Source organism: Ambystoma mexicanum, chromosome 7q (genome assembly GCF_040938575.1).
Source record: "Ambystoma mexicanum isolate Mex_15411 chromosome 7q, UKY_AmexF1_1, whole genome shotgun sequence".
NCBI classification, from domain to species: Eukaryota; Metazoa; Chordata; class Amphibia; order Caudata; family Ambystomatidae; genus Ambystoma; species Ambystoma mexicanum.
This window is the reverse complement of record NC_090941.1, coordinates 154,524,866-154,545,768: the sequence shown is the minus strand read 5'-3', so window position 1 is coordinate 154,545,768 and position 20,903 is coordinate 154,524,866. Positions and strand designations below refer to the sequence as shown.

The window sequence follows — 20,903 nt, the reverse complement described above, 5'->3', positions numbered from 1 at the left end:
AATAGAAAAGGTTTTATCACTGAAAGTCTACCAAGTGCAGCACTCCTCAAGCTCTATCAACAGGAGCAACTTATGCTTGAGGTCAGGGAAATAGTGGGACTAGGATTGATTGTGTATGATGTGTCAGGTAAATAATGCTCCGGAGGGAATTTTGGGAGGGGCGTATAGGCATGTTTTCATTGTGCATTTGGGAAATTGGCACAGGTTTTTGCTAATTTGTGAACATTTGAGTGTGGCGGGAGACCCTATAGTGATGGGTGCAGATGCCCAAATATTTTCTCTATTTTATGATAGGGTGAGACCCCAGAGAAGGTGGATTGGGCAACAGGATATCTATTATTCTTCTTTCACCTCCTGCATAGCTGGTCCATAACTTTGTAGCTATGTATATATCAACAATGGATGTTTTCCACCAAGATGTTCTTTGCGACCCCATGTAGTCAATGCAAGTTTTGCATACATTATGTATAATTTCACACTGAATGCTTTTCTGGAAAACATCCCTGTTGTTGACATGTAACGAAGTACAATTCTATATGCATCCCTTGGATGAGGTACGAGGGTACATACAAGAGAGATGTTCTACTCAAAATATGTCCTAATGAAGCTATTGCTGATTTATTTTATTCATTTATAAAGTGCGCTTCAGCCCTTGGGCATCGTGGTGCCGTTGCAGAAATCTTATACATAAGTTGCAAGTGGAAGTCCAGACAGTACATACAGTTTTAGATGACAATCCAATTGAAAATGAGTGCTCACCAGAAGCAGACTTCGTGTGTGATTGTTTCGCTTTAATGTGAGTGAGTCATTTACTTTGACTGATATGCAACTTCTGCGTTATAAGTGATGCTAATTGTGAAAGTGGAGATCACACCAAGGCCCCTTTTAGCAATGCTTATTATGTGCACTGTAAGAATGAAGTAGGCTCTTTTTCTCTGCTATAGGTGACCTTCGTCTGATATTGCATTTGTAACTCAATATCTGCCTACATTAGCTTCTCAGCGACTCTGCCCATGTAACTTACTGAGACTTTTTGTTCTGACCAGCCACCTTATTTCACTGAGTGTTCTTAATTTAACATGGGTCATTACATTCTTTTTAAGGTTGGGTGATCTGGCCCAAAAATGATTTACGATGACAGACTGTCATCCAGGTCATTCGGGTGAAAACAAATGAAAGGTTTAGCAACAGCTGTATCACCATTAACATTATGGTATAACCTCTGTAGTCACATTGATCTTGTATGGCTTCCCTTGGAACACTTTAGTCAAATTTTGGGACATTTATTTCAGGTGGTGAAGAATAGGTCAGGGTGTCTTGGCGCTGTCCTGAAGGAGCAGCAAGCTGATACCTCGATAACGGCAATATTTAGTAAAAGAAGTATCTGGAAAGGATGACCGGAGCTCCTCCATGAAGGAGATCCTAGACAAAAAGACAGTGAGTGGCGTAGGAAGAGGTGGGAGATCATGCCATGTTCATCTTTTGGGGCAGTCTGCATTATTGAATGCTTGAATTCTCTTTTTAGTGACAGAGGAGTAGAAACTGCTGGAGCTATCACTTAGATCTGGCCCTGTGGAGGTAGATCAGCTGGAGACCCTGCAAGGAGGATGAACATTAACTGGGGGAATGCCCTCTCTGGCATGTTTGAATGAGGGGGTTGCTCCTCAGCGACAAGCTGCTACTTCTTGGGCTCTTTATAACACATAAAGAACATGTAATACTTTATTTTACGCATGGGTGAGTGCTGCAGTAAGTCACCCCATTTCAGTACCTTTATGTTGCTTTCCTGGAGACTGGATGTGGGGTCTGCCCCCTGATGAAATTTGGGGCCTTGTCTCCACAGTTTATTCTTCTGGGTGGACCAGTCCACCACGTGGGGCCACCTGAATTCACCATTCATGACCCGCACTCTGTCTGTCCATAGGTGGTCCCAATGCCCGGGTGGAAGCACGCCATGATCAATTCCGAAACACCCTGCACAATCTGTGCTTTTCAGCAGCCCCCTTGCCATAGGGGGTCTGGCCGACGTCACCGCCGGGTCCACAGCTTTATTATGTTCTGGGTGATTGCCCATGAACACAGCCATGCCCTGTTGCCATCTTTTCCTTCAGGCGGTGTCCCTGTTTCCCTGTGCACATTTCAGCACCCACAGCTGTGCCTCCAGATTTGCGGCCGCTCCCTCTGTAATTGCGACGAAGTGTAGGAGGTGAGCGGCCCATGGAGATTTGAGGAGTCCCGGACGGCATGCTGAAGCTCCCTGTTTCACTCAGACTGCTCTGATACAGCAGCCCAGGACTTCTCTTCACCCGGGCTGGCCGGTGGAGCAGCCTGGGTCTTACCCACCTCTCTCCTCTCTTCAACCAGGCTACCCACAGGTTAGGAGGACTTTTCTTTTTTTTGATAAAACATGTTATTGTTTTTTAAACAAAACAAATACAAACACACAACAAATGGAAGGTCGTTATTTGGTTACCTTCGAAATCATACAATTAGTTGCAAACTGGGTCCACATTATACAGAAAACTATACCCCCTTCCCCTGGTATGAGAGTAAAAGGTTACCGAAACGGATCCCAGCAAATTAACTTGATCAATCGTTGAAAACCGTGTTTTAGTGGACTTCTTCCCATCTTTGCCATATTTTCTGTGCCTTCGCCGGGCATCCTCTAGCTGTATACACCCTACGCTCAATTGCAACACAAATGTCTATGTCTGTCACCCATTTGTCATAGCTTGGCGTCACCTCAGATCCCCATAGTTGCGCAATGTTCCTCTTGATCAGCACTGTGGAGGTAAACAGAAACAGTTTTTCATATCTCGACAGCACATTCTCATCCTCTTCACCCAACAATAGCAATTTTGGGTCTCTAGGGACCGTTTTGCCCATGACCCTCGATAGTTTGTTGCAACAAGTCTCCCAGAATTGTTGGATGAGGGTGCATTCCCACAGGATATGGAAGAAGGTGCCCCCCTTGGTTTTACAACGCAGACAGGCTGGATCGCTTATCTTTCCCCATTTATGGAGCGCTACTCTGGGGTAGTATATCCTATGTAATATATTTAGTTGGATCAACCTGAGTCTGGTCGATATAGCCACTTCCCTGGGAAACATCAGTGCGGAGACCCATTCCTCTGGTAGTATAGCACCCAGATCCGTTTCCCACTTGGCCTGTATTCCTGACAGCTCTACTGTGGCAAAAGAGGTTATGGCACTGTACAGGACCGATGTTATTTTGTGTTTGATTTGTTCTGGGAATAGGTTTCGTTCTATTGGGGTGTATTCTGGCAACGTGTTTATTTCAGGGAGGTGGGCTTGTAGTGCATGGCACAGCTGGGTGTAGTGGTATCGTTCCGTTTGCGAGGGACTGAAGTGGAGAGCCAGTTCTGTAAATGGAATTATGTTGCCTTCTTTCACAACATCTCCTATTTTAAGTATCCCTTGGTGTGACCAGTACGGCCATTTCGGGAGCATGTACAATTCCGGGAGGTTCTTATTGTGCCATAGTGGCTGTGCCTGGGACAGTTTGTTTTCCCATTCCACGTATTTGTGTATGTCTGCCCAGATTCGTGTTGTGTGTGATTGCATGGTTGCGGTGGCCATCCGGGTTTTCCCTTTGTAGAGATATTTCATGATGGGTTTTTCCAGGGTGTGTGTTCCTGGTGGTCTATTATGTGGCAATGAGGTATCTCCATGCAGTTTATCATTCACGACTGCCATCGGGCTGGCCCAGTAGTACGTCTGCAGTTGGGGAAGCCTGATTCCACCCTCCCATATGGACCCCTGGAGGGTAGCAAGTGCTATGTGTGGATGTCACCGCCCCATAAAAGCTTCCGGAGTGTTTGGTCTATTTTGCGAAATTCATTTTGTGGGATATGCAGTGGAGCATTCTGTAATATGTTTATGAAATGGGGCAGGGCCATCATTTTAAAGGGTGCCGCTCTACCTAGCAGTGTTAATGGAAGGGTTGACCAGTGTCGGACGTCTTCCGCAAATTTCGTCATCACCAGGTATAAGATCTTGGGTATGTAATCATTGAGATTATTTGTGATTTGTATACTGAGGTATCTAAATTGTTCCCTTTCCACTTGGTAGGGGCAATAGTTGGTACTGCGTCCTCTCCCTGTCCTATTGGAAATAGAGTGGACTTCAGGAGGACTTTTCAACTGGGCCTGCCTCGCCAGCCACGAGATGGGGCATCAAGTGACATGGCCAGGTTGCACAGTTTGGGCTGCCCCCACATGCTGCCTGGCCTGGGCGACTCGTAATTGTTCACACCAGTCAGCACCGCACATGCTGCCTGGCCTGGGCGACTCGTAATTGTTCACACCAGGCAGCACCGCACATGCAGCCTTGGCCCACAGTAGGTATGGCGGGTCGCTCTACCCACACAACGGGGCTCTGGATTTTCTTCAGGTGCTGCAGGGCTACTTGAGGACACCAATGCCTCCCTGGGAACTCTCTCCTTTCTCCTTCCATCTCTTCTCCTCCAACCATTTTCTTCTAACGGTTTTTCTTTTTTTGATTTAAATCTTTTTATTGATTACAAAATATAAACACAAACAGTGGAACCGTACACCACAGAAGAGTAATCAACGCATAGGTCAAAAGGCTCTTTGTCAGTACAATAATTTTGCCACTGACAACTGTACGGCTAATAATGTGACATCCTATCAAAAAGTGTATCTTGGGCTCTGGCTCCCCCCCACCCCCCCAACCCAACAAACTCTGATTCTCCCCCACGCCCAAAACCAACCCCACCAACATATTACCAAACTAAACAAACCCACACATTGCTCTTTGGGAGAGGAAAAAGGAAACGGCAATACCAAGTAATATTCAGTGGTACAAAACTGGGCATCTCATTCAAATAATGCTCCCACACCCGCCAAAAGCATGACCACTTGATCATAGGTAGGCCAGACATAAGATTATCATATCCAACATTCTGCGTCCCCTTCAATTGTATTGTTCGTATAGCTCCCGTAGCCTCTCCATCCTGTCCATTCCCTGCCGATGTACCAATGCCTGTCTCTCAAACCCACAAAGACTAGACACCAAACCTTCCCACAAACCTACACTAGGTCCTTCACAGGCTTTCCACTTAACAAGGAGGGCCTTTCACACGGCAAACAACATTATATGCAATAGTCTAATAAAGCAGTTGTCGTCATGCCAGTCATCCACATCTTTTCCAAAGAACATGACCTCAGGGCCCAACACCAGGCACACCCCTGGAATCCCACTCAGTTTCTCACTGATCAATTTCCAGAACCTTCGTGCCACCAGACAAGGCCATAACATGTGCCCCAGTTTTCCCCACTCCCCAAACCCCCACCAACACAATGGGGACGTAGATAGTTCCATTGCTGCCATCTTAACCGGGGTGTAATAGTATCATTGAACAACTTTATATTGTATTTCTCTGTTACCAATGTTAAACAACACCTCATTAATCATTAGGAAATATGTGTAGATGTCTGTACTGTCTATAGGGATATCTGCCGCCCATTGTTCCGCCAGAATCGAATTCCACCCCAAGTTGGTCGGGATGATAAGCAGATAATGCGATTTCAATTTACGGAAATCCGATATATTTATTTCCAATTCGAGCTTGTAGTCTACTGGGTTTCAAGAGAAAGTTACTTCCGTTATTTGGTCCCGAATCTGTGATATAACCACCCAGCGCTCTAGCCAGTCTGTCCATTGCAGACCCAATACTGCTCTAGCCTCTGAAAGGGGTAACAGAATATCATGCTTGAAGAGCTCCATAATGTGCACTTGATGCCAGGCCTTTGAATCGACCCACCATTCTCTCTTCTTCGTGCATCTATAAAACAACACGCAGAGACTAAGGCATGGTGGCAGAACATTAGTGTCCACCCCAGCCATTTCAACAATTTCAACCAATGCCGCAGTGTAACATCAACATTGGGGTGTCTCTTTATACAGCGCAGGAGGCTGGTCCACAGAATCGAAACGGCCTCCTGAGGTGTGAGTGGTTGGAGATTCACCAATTTCAGCCCGGTGCCAGTATGCTTCCTCATCTGGATTGAACCACTGCTTGATCCAACACGCCTGTGCTGTCAGAAAGTAGGCCTGCCATGAGGGAAGAGTGAGACCCCCCTTCTGGTTTGGCTGTGTATAGCCACTGTACTTTTAACCTTGCCCTCTTATGCTTCCAGATGAATTTCTCCTATTGTCCGTCCAGATCCTGTCTCATATGTATCGGGGTCAGAATCATCTGAGCCAGGTAGACCAATTTAGGGAGAGTGTTAATTTGTACTGCATTTATTCTTCCTGACAAGCAGAGAGGGAGGACATTCCCCCTAATCAAGTCCACCTGAATTTTAGATAGCAGCAGAGAGTAATGAATGCGATCTAGCTCATCTACTCAAGCACTAACATGAATCCCCAAATATTTAATTGCATGCTTCTGCAGCCTGAATGGGGCTACCCCCCACTACCCCAGGGTCCCAAGGGATGTCAATACATAGTGGTAGAATCTCAGACTTGTCATAATTGACCCTATATCCAGCCAACAGGCTAAATACCTGCAAAATTGACTGGATCTTTGGCAAACTATCCCACCATTCCACCAGGTACAAAAGGACGTTGTCTGTATATAACGATATGCAATGCTCTATCCTGACCCTAGTTATGCCTTCAAAGCCGCATCCAGTCTAACTCTGGCCGAAAGCGGCACGATAGTCAATGCATATAAAAGTGGCGACAGCAGGCAGCCTTGATGTGTGCTTGAGTGTAAGGTGAATGGAGCTGAAGTAAACCCATAAGTGACCACTGACACCCTAGGATTGTGATAAAGAAGCCTTACCAGATCTAAAAAGTATCCCTCGAGGCCGAAAGAGCACATCATTACAAACACATAGTCCCACTCAAATGTATCTAACGCCTTCCCGGCATCGAGGGATAACACGACTTGCCCCGGGTCAGCCCCTCCAACTATCATGTTCAATAATCATCTCATGTTTTCACACAAGTGTGTATTACGGATGAAACATGTCTGATCTGCATGGGCCAGTTTAGGGAGAAAACGCTTGGCAATATCAGTTAACCAGAGGGGTCTCCCAAAAACTCAGAGCGTCCTGCCGAGTCCATCACTATGGAGCCTGTGCTTCTCATTGCTAGCCAATCGTGGCCGGACCCTGGGTTGCTTACCCTTTCTTTGCCAACGAGCTTGCGAGTCTGATGGGTCATGCTCATGTTTTCCCTCAGTGGGGGTGGAGCTCAGTGGTTCCAGGTCACAGATAGCCTCAGGACTTAAAATATCATGACAGGCCAAGAAGTGCCATGCTTCAATGGGGGTGTCAAACATGTGCCATTTCTACTCCAGTTAAAAACACCATATCGCCGGGAACTTCAAATAATATCAATGCATGGATCCCTTCAGAGCATCAAATAATTGATTGAATTCCCTTCTACGTTTCGCTACTTCTGCCGAGAAGTCATTGAAAATGCGCACTTGCATGCCATCAAGCAGGATGGTATTGTGTTGCCTATGGGCCTTCAACAGCCGTAGCTTCTGTTGAAAGTTCAGGAAATGCACCCTGATGATCTAGGGGTCTCGTCCTTAGCTGGTTCCGGGATGGGTGCTCTGTGGGTGCACTCAACGATAAGCTCCCTAGGATTCTTGAAGCGAAGTGCAGATCCCCAGATCACTTCCTTCTGCTTCCTCGGGCACTCCAACCACCTGTACATTGTTGTGGCGAGAGTGATTTTCTTGGTCATCCAATTTTGCTCCCAGGCTCTGAATTTACTTAATCGCTGCGTCAAGCTCCATCGCCATTTCATGGTGATCGTCCTCCACCTCACGGATGTGCTGTTCATTGCCTGTGGTTCTTTTGGCTTGAACATTAAGGCGGATATTTATTTCTTTCAGCTCCTTTGCCACATCCGGGACTGTCAGATTGGTCTCCTGAGTGCACTGGTTTAAAGTCCTCATTTCTGTCATAATCACCTGAAATTGCACAGCAGTATCCATTTCGCTATGAATAACGGCGAGGGTTGCTACACTGTGTGAGCGAGTCCGATGCCTTTCTGATGTGACACGACCCAGCAATGGTGTGGACATATCCTGCCTCCACCAAGAGGGACCATTCGCTGACCCTATGCAACTAGCTGTCTAAGGAACTCAGTTGTTGAAAAAAATATTGAGCCATCGTGGCAGTCATTTAGGGGTACATATACAAAGGTTTAATAGTCTCCACAATACAAAGCAGGCAATTAGGTGCCTAACCCACAGTGCACCATCTGACAGCACCATGTGCAGATACATGTATTTTCACCATCCAGCCCTGCAGTAAAGTGGTTTGGTGTCCATCAATCCCATAGGGGCCTCTTCTGATGCCTTGACATATAATTGGTACTTGCCCCCAGGGTACCCCGCGTTTATTGTTATTTTTTTTAAATGTATTGTTCATTTGTAATGCGCCTATATACAAGTGTTTCGAGGCGCAGCAAGACAGGAGGAAGAGTGGGGAAACGGAAAGAGGAAAGTAGCGATCTTAGCAGGCCTTTGCGACATTCAGATCTTGCAAGTGCGGTAGTGAGAAGTGCAGGGGGTAAGGGAGATGGGGTAGTGCAGGAAAGGGATGGAAGGGCCTATGAGAAGGAGTGTGCCAGGGAGGACAGGTGGACATGGCCAGGGAGAAGAAGAGAATGAAGGGGTCCACAATTTAAGTGCAAGTTAAGGGACTGGAAGGGTACAAGAGTACACGCCAACCAGCTAAGTGTAGGCAGGAGGGGGGCGTGAGGGTAAGTGCAGGGTAAGTGCAGGGTATGGGTTAGAAGGAGCGGGGATGGTAGAATAAGTGCAGAGGTAGAGTGGGCAGGAAAGGGCCTGGCATCATGTAAGACTCTGAAGGAACCAGGCCACCAGTCTCAGGAGGAGGAGGAATTAGCAGGGGAGGAGGAGGGGGAAGGAAGGTTTTGAAGAGCTTCTGTAACTTAAGGAGATCAGGATCAAGTGTGAGAGGGGCTGGGAGGCCATTCCAGAGGGAGGCACCTGCGGAAGAGAAAGATCTACCCCCCACTCTCTGCTTGGAAAAACATCTGATTAGCAGGGAGTTGGAGCTAGATGAGCAAAGGGCTCTAGTGTGGAGATATTTAGGGAGAGAGAGTTGGATATAGTGTGGTCCTAGGCCCCAGAAAGCCTTGTGTACTGTTTGTTTTGTTAATTGTATGCTCTGAGGTCCTTGGGCAATTTAGCACATTATAAAAATGTAACTAAACTAAACTAAACTTGTCTAGAAACCTTGTCGGGTATTATGGGAGGAAAAGACGGAAATACAAGTGGAGTTAAGAGGGGGGCCAAGGGAGGCCTGGAGGAAGAAGAGGTAGAGGGATGTGGAGTAGGGGTGAGTGAGGAGAGGATGTCCTGAGTTTTGGAGATTAAGTGAGAGGCATTAGAAGTGCAGAGTGCCAGGGAGGGCAGAGGAGAAGTGGAGACTGCAGTAGGGTTGTCGAGTTCCTTGCAGATTTTGAAAAGTTCAGCCATGTTGTTAGAGGCCGCGGAGATGCAGAGCCGCAGCCTTAGATATTGGCCCTCTTCTTAGAGCAGATGGCAAGTCTGTATTACCTTTGGAGCAGGCAGTAGGCCAGTTCGTCAAAGGATGTGCTCGAAACATACCACTTCCAGTAGGAGGTGGAGTGAAGGAAGCAGCAAAAGCGGCACTCGCTTCATCGGTCGAATGAAGGAGAAGAAGCCTGTAAGTGCGGGCGAAGGCTTAGCCGGGGGACCAAGGAGGTCGAGGTGAGCGGAAAGGAGGGCATGATCAGACCAGGAGAGAGGAGTAATAAAGGCTTGGAGAGGTATGAGGAGAGGAGAGCATCCAAGGTGTATCAGACAGAATGAGTTGGATCAGAGGGAAGAATGGAGAGGAAACGAGTCACAGAGGTTGCGGATAGTCCCAGATGCTGCATCATGGGAGTCGAGGTGAATATTGAAGTCTCTAAGGAAGAGAAGCTTGGAAGATAAGGTCACAAGAGAAGAGGAGATGTCATCCCATTCAGAGAGGATGCGGGGGGCCTGTAGATGGAGGCCAGAGTCAGAGAGAGGCCAGGGGAGACAGCAAGCCTGCAGACAAGGGATTTAAAGAGGAGTAGGACTGAGTGGGTATGATAGTAGCAGGGACCCACTCGGGGACAATTAGGGCCACTCTGCCCCCAGGTCGGTTAAACCTTAGCTTTGAGAGGATCTTGTAGCCCTCAGGTGAGTGTCAAAACTCGTGTCAGAGCTGTCCGTAAACCATGTCTCAGTGAGAGCAAGGACATCTAGGTTGTGGTCCTCAGGGAGGTGGCAGATGTCAGAGGAGTGTTTGACGGTAGTGCGAGAGTTGAGGGTAGCTAAGTGGAGCAGATTACCACTTTTGAAAGTCTTCTGAGGATGGGTACAGGGGTGTGGTACACCTGTCAGAGATGGCAGAGGAGCCAGAGGGATGACAGACGGAGGAGTGGCAGGAGAGGGGGTAAGGCGGTGGGTTTGAGACGGGAGATGCCTATCAAGAAGGAGGACATTGGCTGAGAGCCCTGGGCCATGACAGTGCCATTCTGATAGACATTAGTGAGAACCCTAGAGGAGAGGACGGATACCAAGAGTACCTCCCAGCGGGTGCCACCATTAATGGGAGAGGATGAGAAAGGGGAGAGTACCGAGACCATGAGGGGAAACCAATGGGATGGAGAGGGAATGAAAAAGAGGATATCAGTGAGGGTCTGCCTGGACAAAGCATTGACATAGGTGTCAACAATAGGCAGGCCAGGGTTGTAGACCGGGATATCTTTCTTGAACATTTTCATTCCAGTCTTAGACAGAGGGGTAAGATAGGTGGTAGAGAAGCAGTTATAGAAAATGTGAGAGATTGAGATAACCATAGTGTAGACTGGGGAATGGAAGGAGAGACTGAGTGTCATTGCCCGAGTCCTCGCCAAATGCCACCACTTGGCCATGCGGCTGTGAACCCCCCGGTTACTGGAGCTCTCGTCTCCCGTCACTGTGCTCTATGCGAAAACGGGCACCCCTGGACCACTCACTTGAATGGGTGCACACCCCGAGCAGACAGCTCATAAAGTCACCATGTGAGGCTGGTGGCAGATGCACAGATAGAGCTCCTTTTTCACTGAACTTCACATTGAAGCGGCCATCATGCTCGGGATCTTGAGCACCCCTCACGGTTTTTCTTTTTTGAATGTCTTCTCCACAGCACAGTCAATTCTTGGCCAGGAAGTTCTGTCTTTTTGTCCCCTTTTTCACATTCCATCCAGCCTGATGTTGGTGTGGAGGTGGGACTGGAGACCATGTAAGACCAGGCGCCCCTGTCTCCTGTTTCTGGTGTGAGCATTAAATCAATCCAGGAATGCAGCCACCATTACACATGGCGGGCGAGGAAGAGTGAAATAGGGAAGGATGCTTTCTGCAAAACATCAGTAAGGTCCACATCATGGGGAAGTGGAAAGAGAAAATGCTAGGCCACACGGTTAAAATGGGGAAAGTGAGATTAGGCTGTAAGGAAAAGAGGAGAAGAGGGCTGAACATTGAGCGGGGAAACAGACACATACCTTTCTGTGTAAGTATAGAAGGAATGATAAGGTGGATAGTACAAAACACTCACTACTATGTGTGGCCTGTGGGGAGGGTTGGATAAAAACATGAGAGAAAACAAGAAAAATATGAAACAGAATAAAATATGGAGGAAAAAGGATGAAAGGTGTGGGCTAGGTAATAGATTGGATGGAACAATGAATCTGTAAAAAAATCAAAAGGTGTTATCTAACGAGGAGGCTGGATGTGCTACTCACTCCGCATCTTTCATCCTTTTGCAGACACATTATATCCTTCACTTTTTTCAGTTTTAGTTCTATTTAGTTTGCTAAGGTGCAGAACCACCTATTTACAGTATGGTGACATGCAAGATAATGCACATTTGTAAATATTCTCAACCAACAGTATCCCCAAACAACTGGAGGGCATAGAGGCAAGGGGTAGGGCACTGTAGGGTGTAGGGGGAGGCGGAAGGTTGGAAGACATTACAGGGAAACACAGATATGGTAGTGGGGCCACATTTTACATTTTGTTTTAAAGGAGCATTGGTAATCTGGTAATCTGCACAACAGTATTGTACAGGTTGATGAACCTGCACGCATTCATTGCTAATTTTTTCATTGTCTGCTTTTTGCACTGGCACGCACACAGGTAATAATGTTGAATTATCCATCTGCTGCCTAGTCATATTTGTTATGTTAGTCCACTTAATTGGTAGTAACAGAAATGCAACTGGGAGGCATTATTAACAGGCCCATCCCAGTAATGCCCACAACTGCAGCAAACCAAAACTCAATAATTTACACCACCATATTATGAGGCATTATTTGAAGAGAGCACAATGGAGTACAGCTTTACTAAAACTGACTTGGAGCTATTAAAGTGACCCTAGCCTTAAAACTGAGGAAGATTGTCAAACAGCACACGCAAAGTGTGGTTTGGAGACTTGTCAGTTGCCTTGTCGTAACAATGGGCAATATATCTGCTCCCTTGAACGATAAGACATAAAATATTTTTAATTCGATGCATTTAAATCACACTCTATATTTGATCTTCTTTGAGATTTGGCAGATACATTCTTTGGGAACTGTTCACGCATGATTAAGTGATCTTTGGTTGAAGAACAGCACTGCAAACTATAATTTTTTGTTCTTTTGCTGTTTGTTGTAGGTGCTGACTCCTGCACAGATCAAAGCAATCTGCCAGACTATCATTGAATCTGGGAAACAATATTCAAAGAAGAAAAGGAAGCCATTCCCTCTCATGTACTCCTACTATGGAACTGAATATTTGGGTGAGCGCAGCATGATTGGTTCTGTCTTCCTTATAGTCCCCTTGTCATACTTCATAGTCATGCAAAAGACTCAATTCTAAGATTCATAACAACATAACAGAGCAACATGTCATTGGTAAACATCTAGGATCAGATCGCTTGATTAAGAGTCAGCATTAATGAGTATTTTGCATATAGTCGACCTGGCACTTCTGCGCGCACTCGATCTGGCCTGGGCCCTGTTCTTATGACTTCCTGTGACTCAATTTACCCAGCTGTATTAGGGAATCCATTGTTTATGCGTCTCATAAAAGTGACCATGCTACATATTTTTTTTTGTTGCAGTGCCTAGTGTAGTGCATATCTGTGGCTTAACCTAAATGCTAAGAAGTATTATAAATGCATGTAATAAAATGTAAGAGTGTCATGTCACTAATTATGCTCTTACTGTACTTCCTGGCTTTGATTTCCACATTGTGAGCTATTGCTTGTATTTTCATTGAATGGAGATCCTTGATCCTGTCACTTATTTATTGTGAGACACCTAAAGGTGTCTCACCTGCTAGCCCCTGGGGATCTGTCATCCAGGTGGCCAGGACACAGCCTATTGGATCCGGTTCCTGGGGGTGGAACAGTGCGGGAGGATCACCTGGATAGGAGGGTCTTTGGGGAGTGGAAGTGGGACACTGAAGGGTGAGACGCGGTATCCCCTTCCTTATGACACCTTTAACCGATCCTACCAGGTAGGATATCTAGAAACTCAACCCCCTCTCCCCTTTTCCGACACAAGCACTTTCTCACGGGCACTTCACCGTGAGCGACAACGGACTAACACCAGAGCCGTATACTTGACATGTCCCAACAGAAGGGTCAGGCAGAGTCAGGCAATTACTGATAACTACACACACCTAACTTCCATCACATTTCCCCACACAGATAAAAGGAGGAACACAAAAGCACACTCTGAACAAGGCAAACGCATGAGGAAGCAGCTATTCCAGGATGTCAGTTTAGGAGGGAGATACCCTTGGCCTTTTCCGGACAAGTTGGTTGTAGGTATATGTTTGGGATGTCCAAAGTTGGGGGAGAGGTTTTTATTTTAGCACTGTGTCCGTGTGGCTGGTTTGCGTTTGTGTGTGGTTAGTAAAGGGAAGAGAAATTGAGAGTTAGTCAAATAGTAGGGAGTGTTCTTGGGGGTTTCAAATGATTGGTCTTGCCATTGATTGCGTTATAGTGAGAGGTGTTTGGCTTCAGTGTGTTGATATGTGAAGATGACCTGTGTTGAGGTTTAGATATTCTGGGAGACAGGGCAGGCATTCTCTTATGATTTTCGCCATGCCTCGGTGTGATGTCTTCTAGCCATTATAGGTTCCTGAGTGTTGTATGTTGTGTTCTAGGTGGACGGCCAGGAGATAGTATGGCGTTCCCTTAGGCTGTGTCTGTGCATGAAAGTTGAACTATTGAGGAGTGTCCTTTCCGCTGCTTGATGGGTGTAGGTTGTACTTTCTGCCTGTAAAGCATTGAGGAGTCAGGTTGTTGAATGTTCCTGAATCTCAAGGTGCCCCGTAAGGTGCGGATTTCCCTTGCCTATGGCGTCCCAGTGTTTGGCCACCAGTGTGGAAAAGGTGGAAGCTTCTTGTTGTTCGCTGCATAATCTTCTGGTTTCTAATAGGCTCTTGTTTCTTGATATTGGGTCACTTGTTCGTTGGTAGGGTGAGATTTGAGGAATTCTGCTCCTGACCTTCAAGTGCTCATGGGCAATGTAGAGGGCCTTAAACTGGATCCTTTTTTGGAATAATAGTTAGTGGAGTGTTCTGAAAGCTGTTGATATAGACCCTTCTGTTGAGTCCGAGTTGTACTCTAACTGCTGTGTTTTGGAGCAGATGAAATGATTTTGTGAGGTAGTCCGGCTAGGTAAATGCTGTTTGCGTAGTCGGTTCTTAAAAGAATCAGGGAGATGACGGCCAGCGCTCTGTGGGCAAATGAGAGGTAGGGCCTAATGCGTCATATAATGGGCAGATGGTTGAAGCATTTTTTTTTACTGGTTTGTTGACTTGGGGTTCCAGCGTGTGTTTGTTGTCCATTAATATGCCTATATTCTTGATTAATTTGAATGGTTTAGGGCAGTTACCCATTTCCAAATACCTCGGTAGCAGTGTTTCAGGTGTGGCGTCGGCTGAGAGTATTATTTTTTCCATTTTGTCTGGGTTTATCTGGCCATCATCTACTTGCTTATTCGGGTAAGGCAATTGCTGAGGGTGATGTTGGAGTTTCCTGGTGAATTTTTACTGCAGAATTCTGCGTAAGCATTCAAAGTGGTTTATATTAATTCAAACTTGTTCTGCATTGAGCATGCAGTACAAATCTTTTGCATGCATTGGGATTGTAGCCAATAAATCATTGGATTCAAGCAATAAATGCATGTCTTTGGAGTCTGAACTGGTTGATGATGTTACTTGTAAGAGGACCAACACTGCTTCACTGTTTTCCTTGGGTATCCAAGAACACTACATTCGGGGTACAATGATTGGTATAATTTATTTTGCATAGAAGGTCCCTCCCTAGTAGGCTACGAGGAGGTGATTGAATCAATACAAATATGCAATTGTCAGTAATGGTTCCTAGGATAAAAGAGAATGGTTCAATGACTAAGTGTGACACTGATGTATCGGATATGCCTTCTGCATTGGCAGCCATTGATGATAAATGGATGTCAGGGAAACATTCGGAATGGATCGCTTACCTACTTCACCCATATCTACTAAACATAAAATGGTTTGTTCTCCCACCCAGACAGCACATACAGGCCATCTTGACCTACTGGAACCAGGGGGATCATGATGAGATTATCGCTCAGGCTGTCTCAGTATTGATTTTTATCTGCAGCACTTGGTTCTGGCTTGTTTGACTTGAATATAGGGGTTCTCAGATTTAGAAACAAGTGTGAAGGTGGTACATTCTGCTTGGGTCGATTTGGGCATTTGTTCATCCCGTGGCGCTACTGCTTGCTAGAATTACAGGCTGTAGAGCTAGGGAGCCCCCTGCTGGTAATACTTCAGAGCACTTTTGTCTCTTTCCCGACCCTTCACTTTATTTTACTCTTGGAAATGCCCTCTTCTCCTTTGGGAATTTGACCTTGAATATTTTACAGTTGTAAAGCCATACACTTATTCTCAATATTTTCATTTTCCTGTTCCTGACAAGCGACACAATGATTTGCCACCATCACTAGCTCAGAGAGGTGTTTGGTCTGGCATACAACACAGATCATTTTGAGCTGCTGCCAGAGTTTAGGTTGAAATTGTGTAAGAAAGGCGTGAGCTACTGCCCCCTCTTCAATGTTTGCTGGTTTGAGGATACCTGAATATTGCATTTTGTAGTCTGTCTAAATAGTCCGCTAGTGATTCCCCAGTTGTGGTTCTGCTTACAGTTGTGAACAATCTGTCTTCCCTTTTGCGTACCTCATAAATAGCCTTTTGCTGGCTTGTTCCAGTTCCATATCTATTCATGGGTCTTCATTTGGCCCAATCCTTGTTGGATAGGTCTGTCTGATCTCCCTGGCATAATGACCCTCATGAGCTGGTTCATATCAGCCCAAGTGCGGTTATGGCATTAGATGATGGTGTTTTCAGCAAAATGTTGAGATTCCTCTCTAATATTTGGAAATTCTTTGAGATTCCGAAGATCTCCAAGGGATCATGGCACATGTATGGTAGCCAAGTTCTCAACTCCGTCAATTGTAGGCCACATCAGTTATCTTAGTGTGTCTTGAAAGATGGGTCTCTCCTGCCATTGGTGCCTACCGAAATGAGCGAAGCTGAAAACGGGGATGAGACTTGGATGTGTGAGAACCTGATAGCAGCCATCTGCCCATACAAGTGTGTCAGAGAATGTGCAGGTGGTACTTCAATGGGTCACAACGTCTGCTAGTTGGGAACACCTGGGGGGAAAACTGAGGAGCAGTTGGTCGGTGAGGTAAAATAGGCTGTTCAATAACCAGCTTTTGGGGGCCCCTGAGGCTCAGAAGTCTGGGCTGGCCTAGTCATTGTAATAGCAGCCGTTGGTTGGGCACTGTTACCCCACTGCCTGCTCGCTCTGCCGAAGAGCAATCCACGTACTAGTAAAGAATTCTAGTTTCCTCTACCATTTCCTCATCCTGATTATTTTAGTATGAAGTTACAGCAGGGTGGGTGCTGACCCTGTTTCTTTCCCTGGTTGTTCCTTATTTCTTAGATTTTTTATCTGAGTTTTTAACTTCTCGTCTACAGCATTTAATCCCCTAATTTGAGAAACATTTTGTCTCTCTGAGTCCGCTTTTTACTGATCAGAATATACCCCTCATTGCTTTGGACAGACTATTCTTCTTTTAGATTCTATCTCGCGCTTCAAGTGGCTAGCCTGTCAATATGAAAGATACCTTCTACTGGGAAGTGGTTATGCCTGTATTTACTGTGTTAAAATCACGTTGTTATTGTAAATATTTGCATGTTTGACTGTTCTACCTCAGATACATAAAATGTGAAGGTGTACCTTTAGGTGGCATCAGCACTTCTTTGGACTGTTATGTACCCATGATTTATTTTTATCCTTTTTAAAAAAAACTAGATGCCCACAATGTTAAAGTCACTCATCATCATTCATCCCATATATAAGGAAAACTCCACTTTTCTGCTGCCCATTGGAGGACAAAAAGAGTATGGGATCGGAAAACTCTGGTAAGTGTCCCTGAGAATTAAAAACTCACACTCACCCCACCAAACATATCAAACATACTATTCCGATTTTGCCCACTGAGCATTAAACCTGACATTGCATTTTACAATCAGAAAATTATGTTTCTATATCACGACCACTTCCGATACAACAATTTCTTATTGATTTTCTTATATCTTATAAGATCTTACATAAATCCTACTTCAAGCTTGCACAATTCTTTAAGAATTGAATAAGTACTTCAGTGTCATATAAGTTCTTAGAAAGTTATTATTGTTACAAAAAACCCACTGGTTTGGCGGTCAGAAAGCCGGCTAGTTTATCTTGTGGTACGACAAGTCTAAGTCGTGGCACCAAATTCTAGGAGAAAATGGAACCACACAAATCAATTTAGGGTAATAGCAAAACACACCGTTTTATTATTTTGTAAGATATTCAACAGACCAATATGCTTACGCTATCAGACCAATTCTGCAATAACCTGACCCACCCATAAGACCTCAATCTTTAAAGGGTATGACCTCCATGACCAAATTGAAACTTAGAAGAAGATCCTTTGAACAATAGTCCATTATGCAGTGTCTGAGCAGTGGCCTGGCTCCTCCGACCCACAGTTTCCAGAATGTTCTGATAGTCTGTTGTCAATGCAGACAGCTCTATCACACTGATCATCCACCATCCCCATCCAAAGGGCAATAAGAATCACTATTTTCCATAGTCCACTTTTCAGAAATTCTTTCACTAATACCCGCTTAAACGCTCAGCTCGCATGTTCATCCAAAGAGATACATCTGGTGCCTCACACAAAAATGCTTCATCAGCTGCTTCTATATTTCACACATTATATTATATTGCGTGCATCCGAAGTGCATTGGAAGTGTGGCTGTTGGGCTGGAACGTCTGTTGGTTTCCCGTCTGCAGAGTCCCGTCGGCAAGAGGAAGGCAAACTGCTACTGTAACGCGCCGGATTCGGATTGATGTGTGGGATTTACCCACTGGACTTTGGACTTGCTCCTCCTTTTGACCCGCCCTCCTGCCCCCCTCCAGTCACAGCCACTTCTTAAGCACTGGTGCACACGCATCTCGCGCACGCATCCGAAGTGCATTGGAAGGGTGACTGTTGGGCTGGAATGTCTGTTGGTTTCCCGTCTGCATAGTCCCTTCGGCAAGAGGAAGGCAATCTGCTGCTGTAACGCGCCGGATTCGAATTGACGTGTGGGATTTACCCACTGGACTTTGGACTTGGTACTTTTGCTGTTTTTCTCCCTTTTTTTTTCTTGTTTTGCTTTTTCTATCTTTAACCAAGACCGCGGGGTTACCGCGGGTCTTGCTGCTGTCTTGTGAGAGAAAGCAACAACACTAAAACTCGCTTTCTACTCTGTTGCAGCTACTCCTTTTCACCAGCCCTCCTGCCCCCCCTCCAGTCACAGCCACTTCCTCTTAAGCACTGGTGCACGCGCATCCGAAGTGCATTGGAATTGTGGCTGTTGGGCTGTTAGGCTGGGAGGTGTGGGAGTTTGAAACCCTTCACATTTAGTGTTGCTACTGCAAGTTGAAAGGTAAAAAAAAGTACTTTGGATTTACATGCCAGTAATTGAAATTTGAAAATTATATTAATCAGATTGTTGGAATGTGTTATTTTGTTTTATGAGTTGTGCTGTGACAGCCTTTCATGATGGGTAAAACCTCCAAAGCCATTAATATTATGAAGGACCCGCGTGCCGATTTTTTTCTCGGCGGTTACTACTCGTAGAGCAAGTCTGGCACCAGCGGCTGCATTACCTCTCCCACCTCAATGTATTGAGGAGGAAGAACTACTACAATGCGCACAAATATGCTCTAACCAGTTGAGATTAAATAAGTGTTCTGAATCTAATGAATGTTTGCAATCACTTTATGCTGAAGACTTGGTAATTCAGTCAGAGAAAGAGATATTAAAACGTCAATGGAGAGAGATGATCAATACTCACATTGATTTAAACATTGATAATCATTCGTTTGATGACACTCCTAGTGTTTTCCAAACGGTTGATATGGAGTTCCTTCACTTAGATAATAACCCTGACAATCAAGAAAAGGTGATTGGTGATATGCTGAAGGATACTGTAGTTGACACCAAGTAATAGAGACATATGTACTTTGATGAGGATCTTTAATAGACTGATCCTTAGTGAACTAAGACGACAAACGGAGATCTTAACACAAATTAACATGTCCGTGCAACAGGTACCATTGAAAGTGAATGATATGTTACTAAATCCGCTTGCCATGTTGTTAACATTAGCTAAAGGTGCTGCTACTGTAGTGAATCGTAAAGACTCCTTTATTACAACGGAACTCCAACTCTCTAAGGAGATAATCATGATTGATGACTCCCAAAGTCATATGAAATCGACTGAACTGAGGAGCGACGCTATAGAGGCTTCTGTTGAGTTTATAGAGCAACAGCAGCCTCCAGTTGTCAAGGGTGTCTCTACTACTGCACCTAAAAACATCACTAACGCGAATAACAAAAAAGATAAAAAGAAAAAAGGGCAACAGATTTCTGGGAATCAAAACAAAAATCTGAATAAATCATCTCGAAAGTATTTAAGAGATGTTGCATTTAAAAATACTATTGAAGAGGCCAGAGATGAGATTGTTGGAACCATTAATATACCAAAACCAACGATAACCTTAAATGCAAGGGCAAATAAAGAAAGTAATGAAGGGATTAGACCCGCTATGCAACTGATGCAGGATGGCTATTGTGAAGCGGAAAATTCTATCTCTGAGGAGATGAAAAAGAAAAATGAATCGATGGATATTGCTTCACAGCTGTCATCTCTGAAGTCTGGCTTGGTGGATATTTTTAGATCTTTAAAGCAAATTTGTTTGCAACTCTAAATTCGACTACTTCAAAAACAAATGCTGATATAGTTGCTAAAGAACCTGCAACCATTGAAGGAATAATAGGCAACGATTCTAAGCACAAGACACACAGAGAAACTGAAGCAAATAAAAATACTCTGTGTCAAGAACCAAAGTGTAAGCCAACTACGGTGAATACTGGGTTAGGTGACAAGCAATGGCTCAAGGACGATGACATAGCCAATAAATCTTATGCTGGTTGCTTTACTACAGTTCCTCATGTGGATGATTTTCCAACTCTGGGTAATGTTGATATGCCTGTGTCGGAAACTGGTAAACTACATGAGGGAGATCTTTTAAGTGATGCTAAAATATGGTACATCATACGCACAGGGGTGATATGGTTAATGATGTGACCAATAGAACCAGAAAAGATGACGTAATACTATTGTGAAAATATTTTTGGAAGATAATCTTCTTAGTAAGGAGAACAATAGGCAAATGACTGCT

General features: G+C 45.0%; 1 protein-coding gene across 3 annotated transcripts in view; it reads left to right on the top strand.

Moving 5' to 3' along the window:
* The window catches only part of LANCL3 (LanC like family member 3), a 398,209-nt gene that overhangs the window by 49,116 nt on the left and 328,190 nt on the right, over window positions 1–20,903 (top strand). For all 3 annotated transcript variants that reach the window (XR_011284080.1, XM_069639247.1, XM_069639246.1), the window contains exon 2: window positions 12,728–12,851. Coding sequence is in view for 2 of the 3 variants with exons in the window: in XM_069639247.1 (XP_069495348.1) it covers window positions 12,728–12,851 (124 nt within the window). In the remaining variant the exon portion in view is untranslated. The remainder of the gene's footprint in view (window positions 1–12,727; window positions 12,852–20,903) is intronic.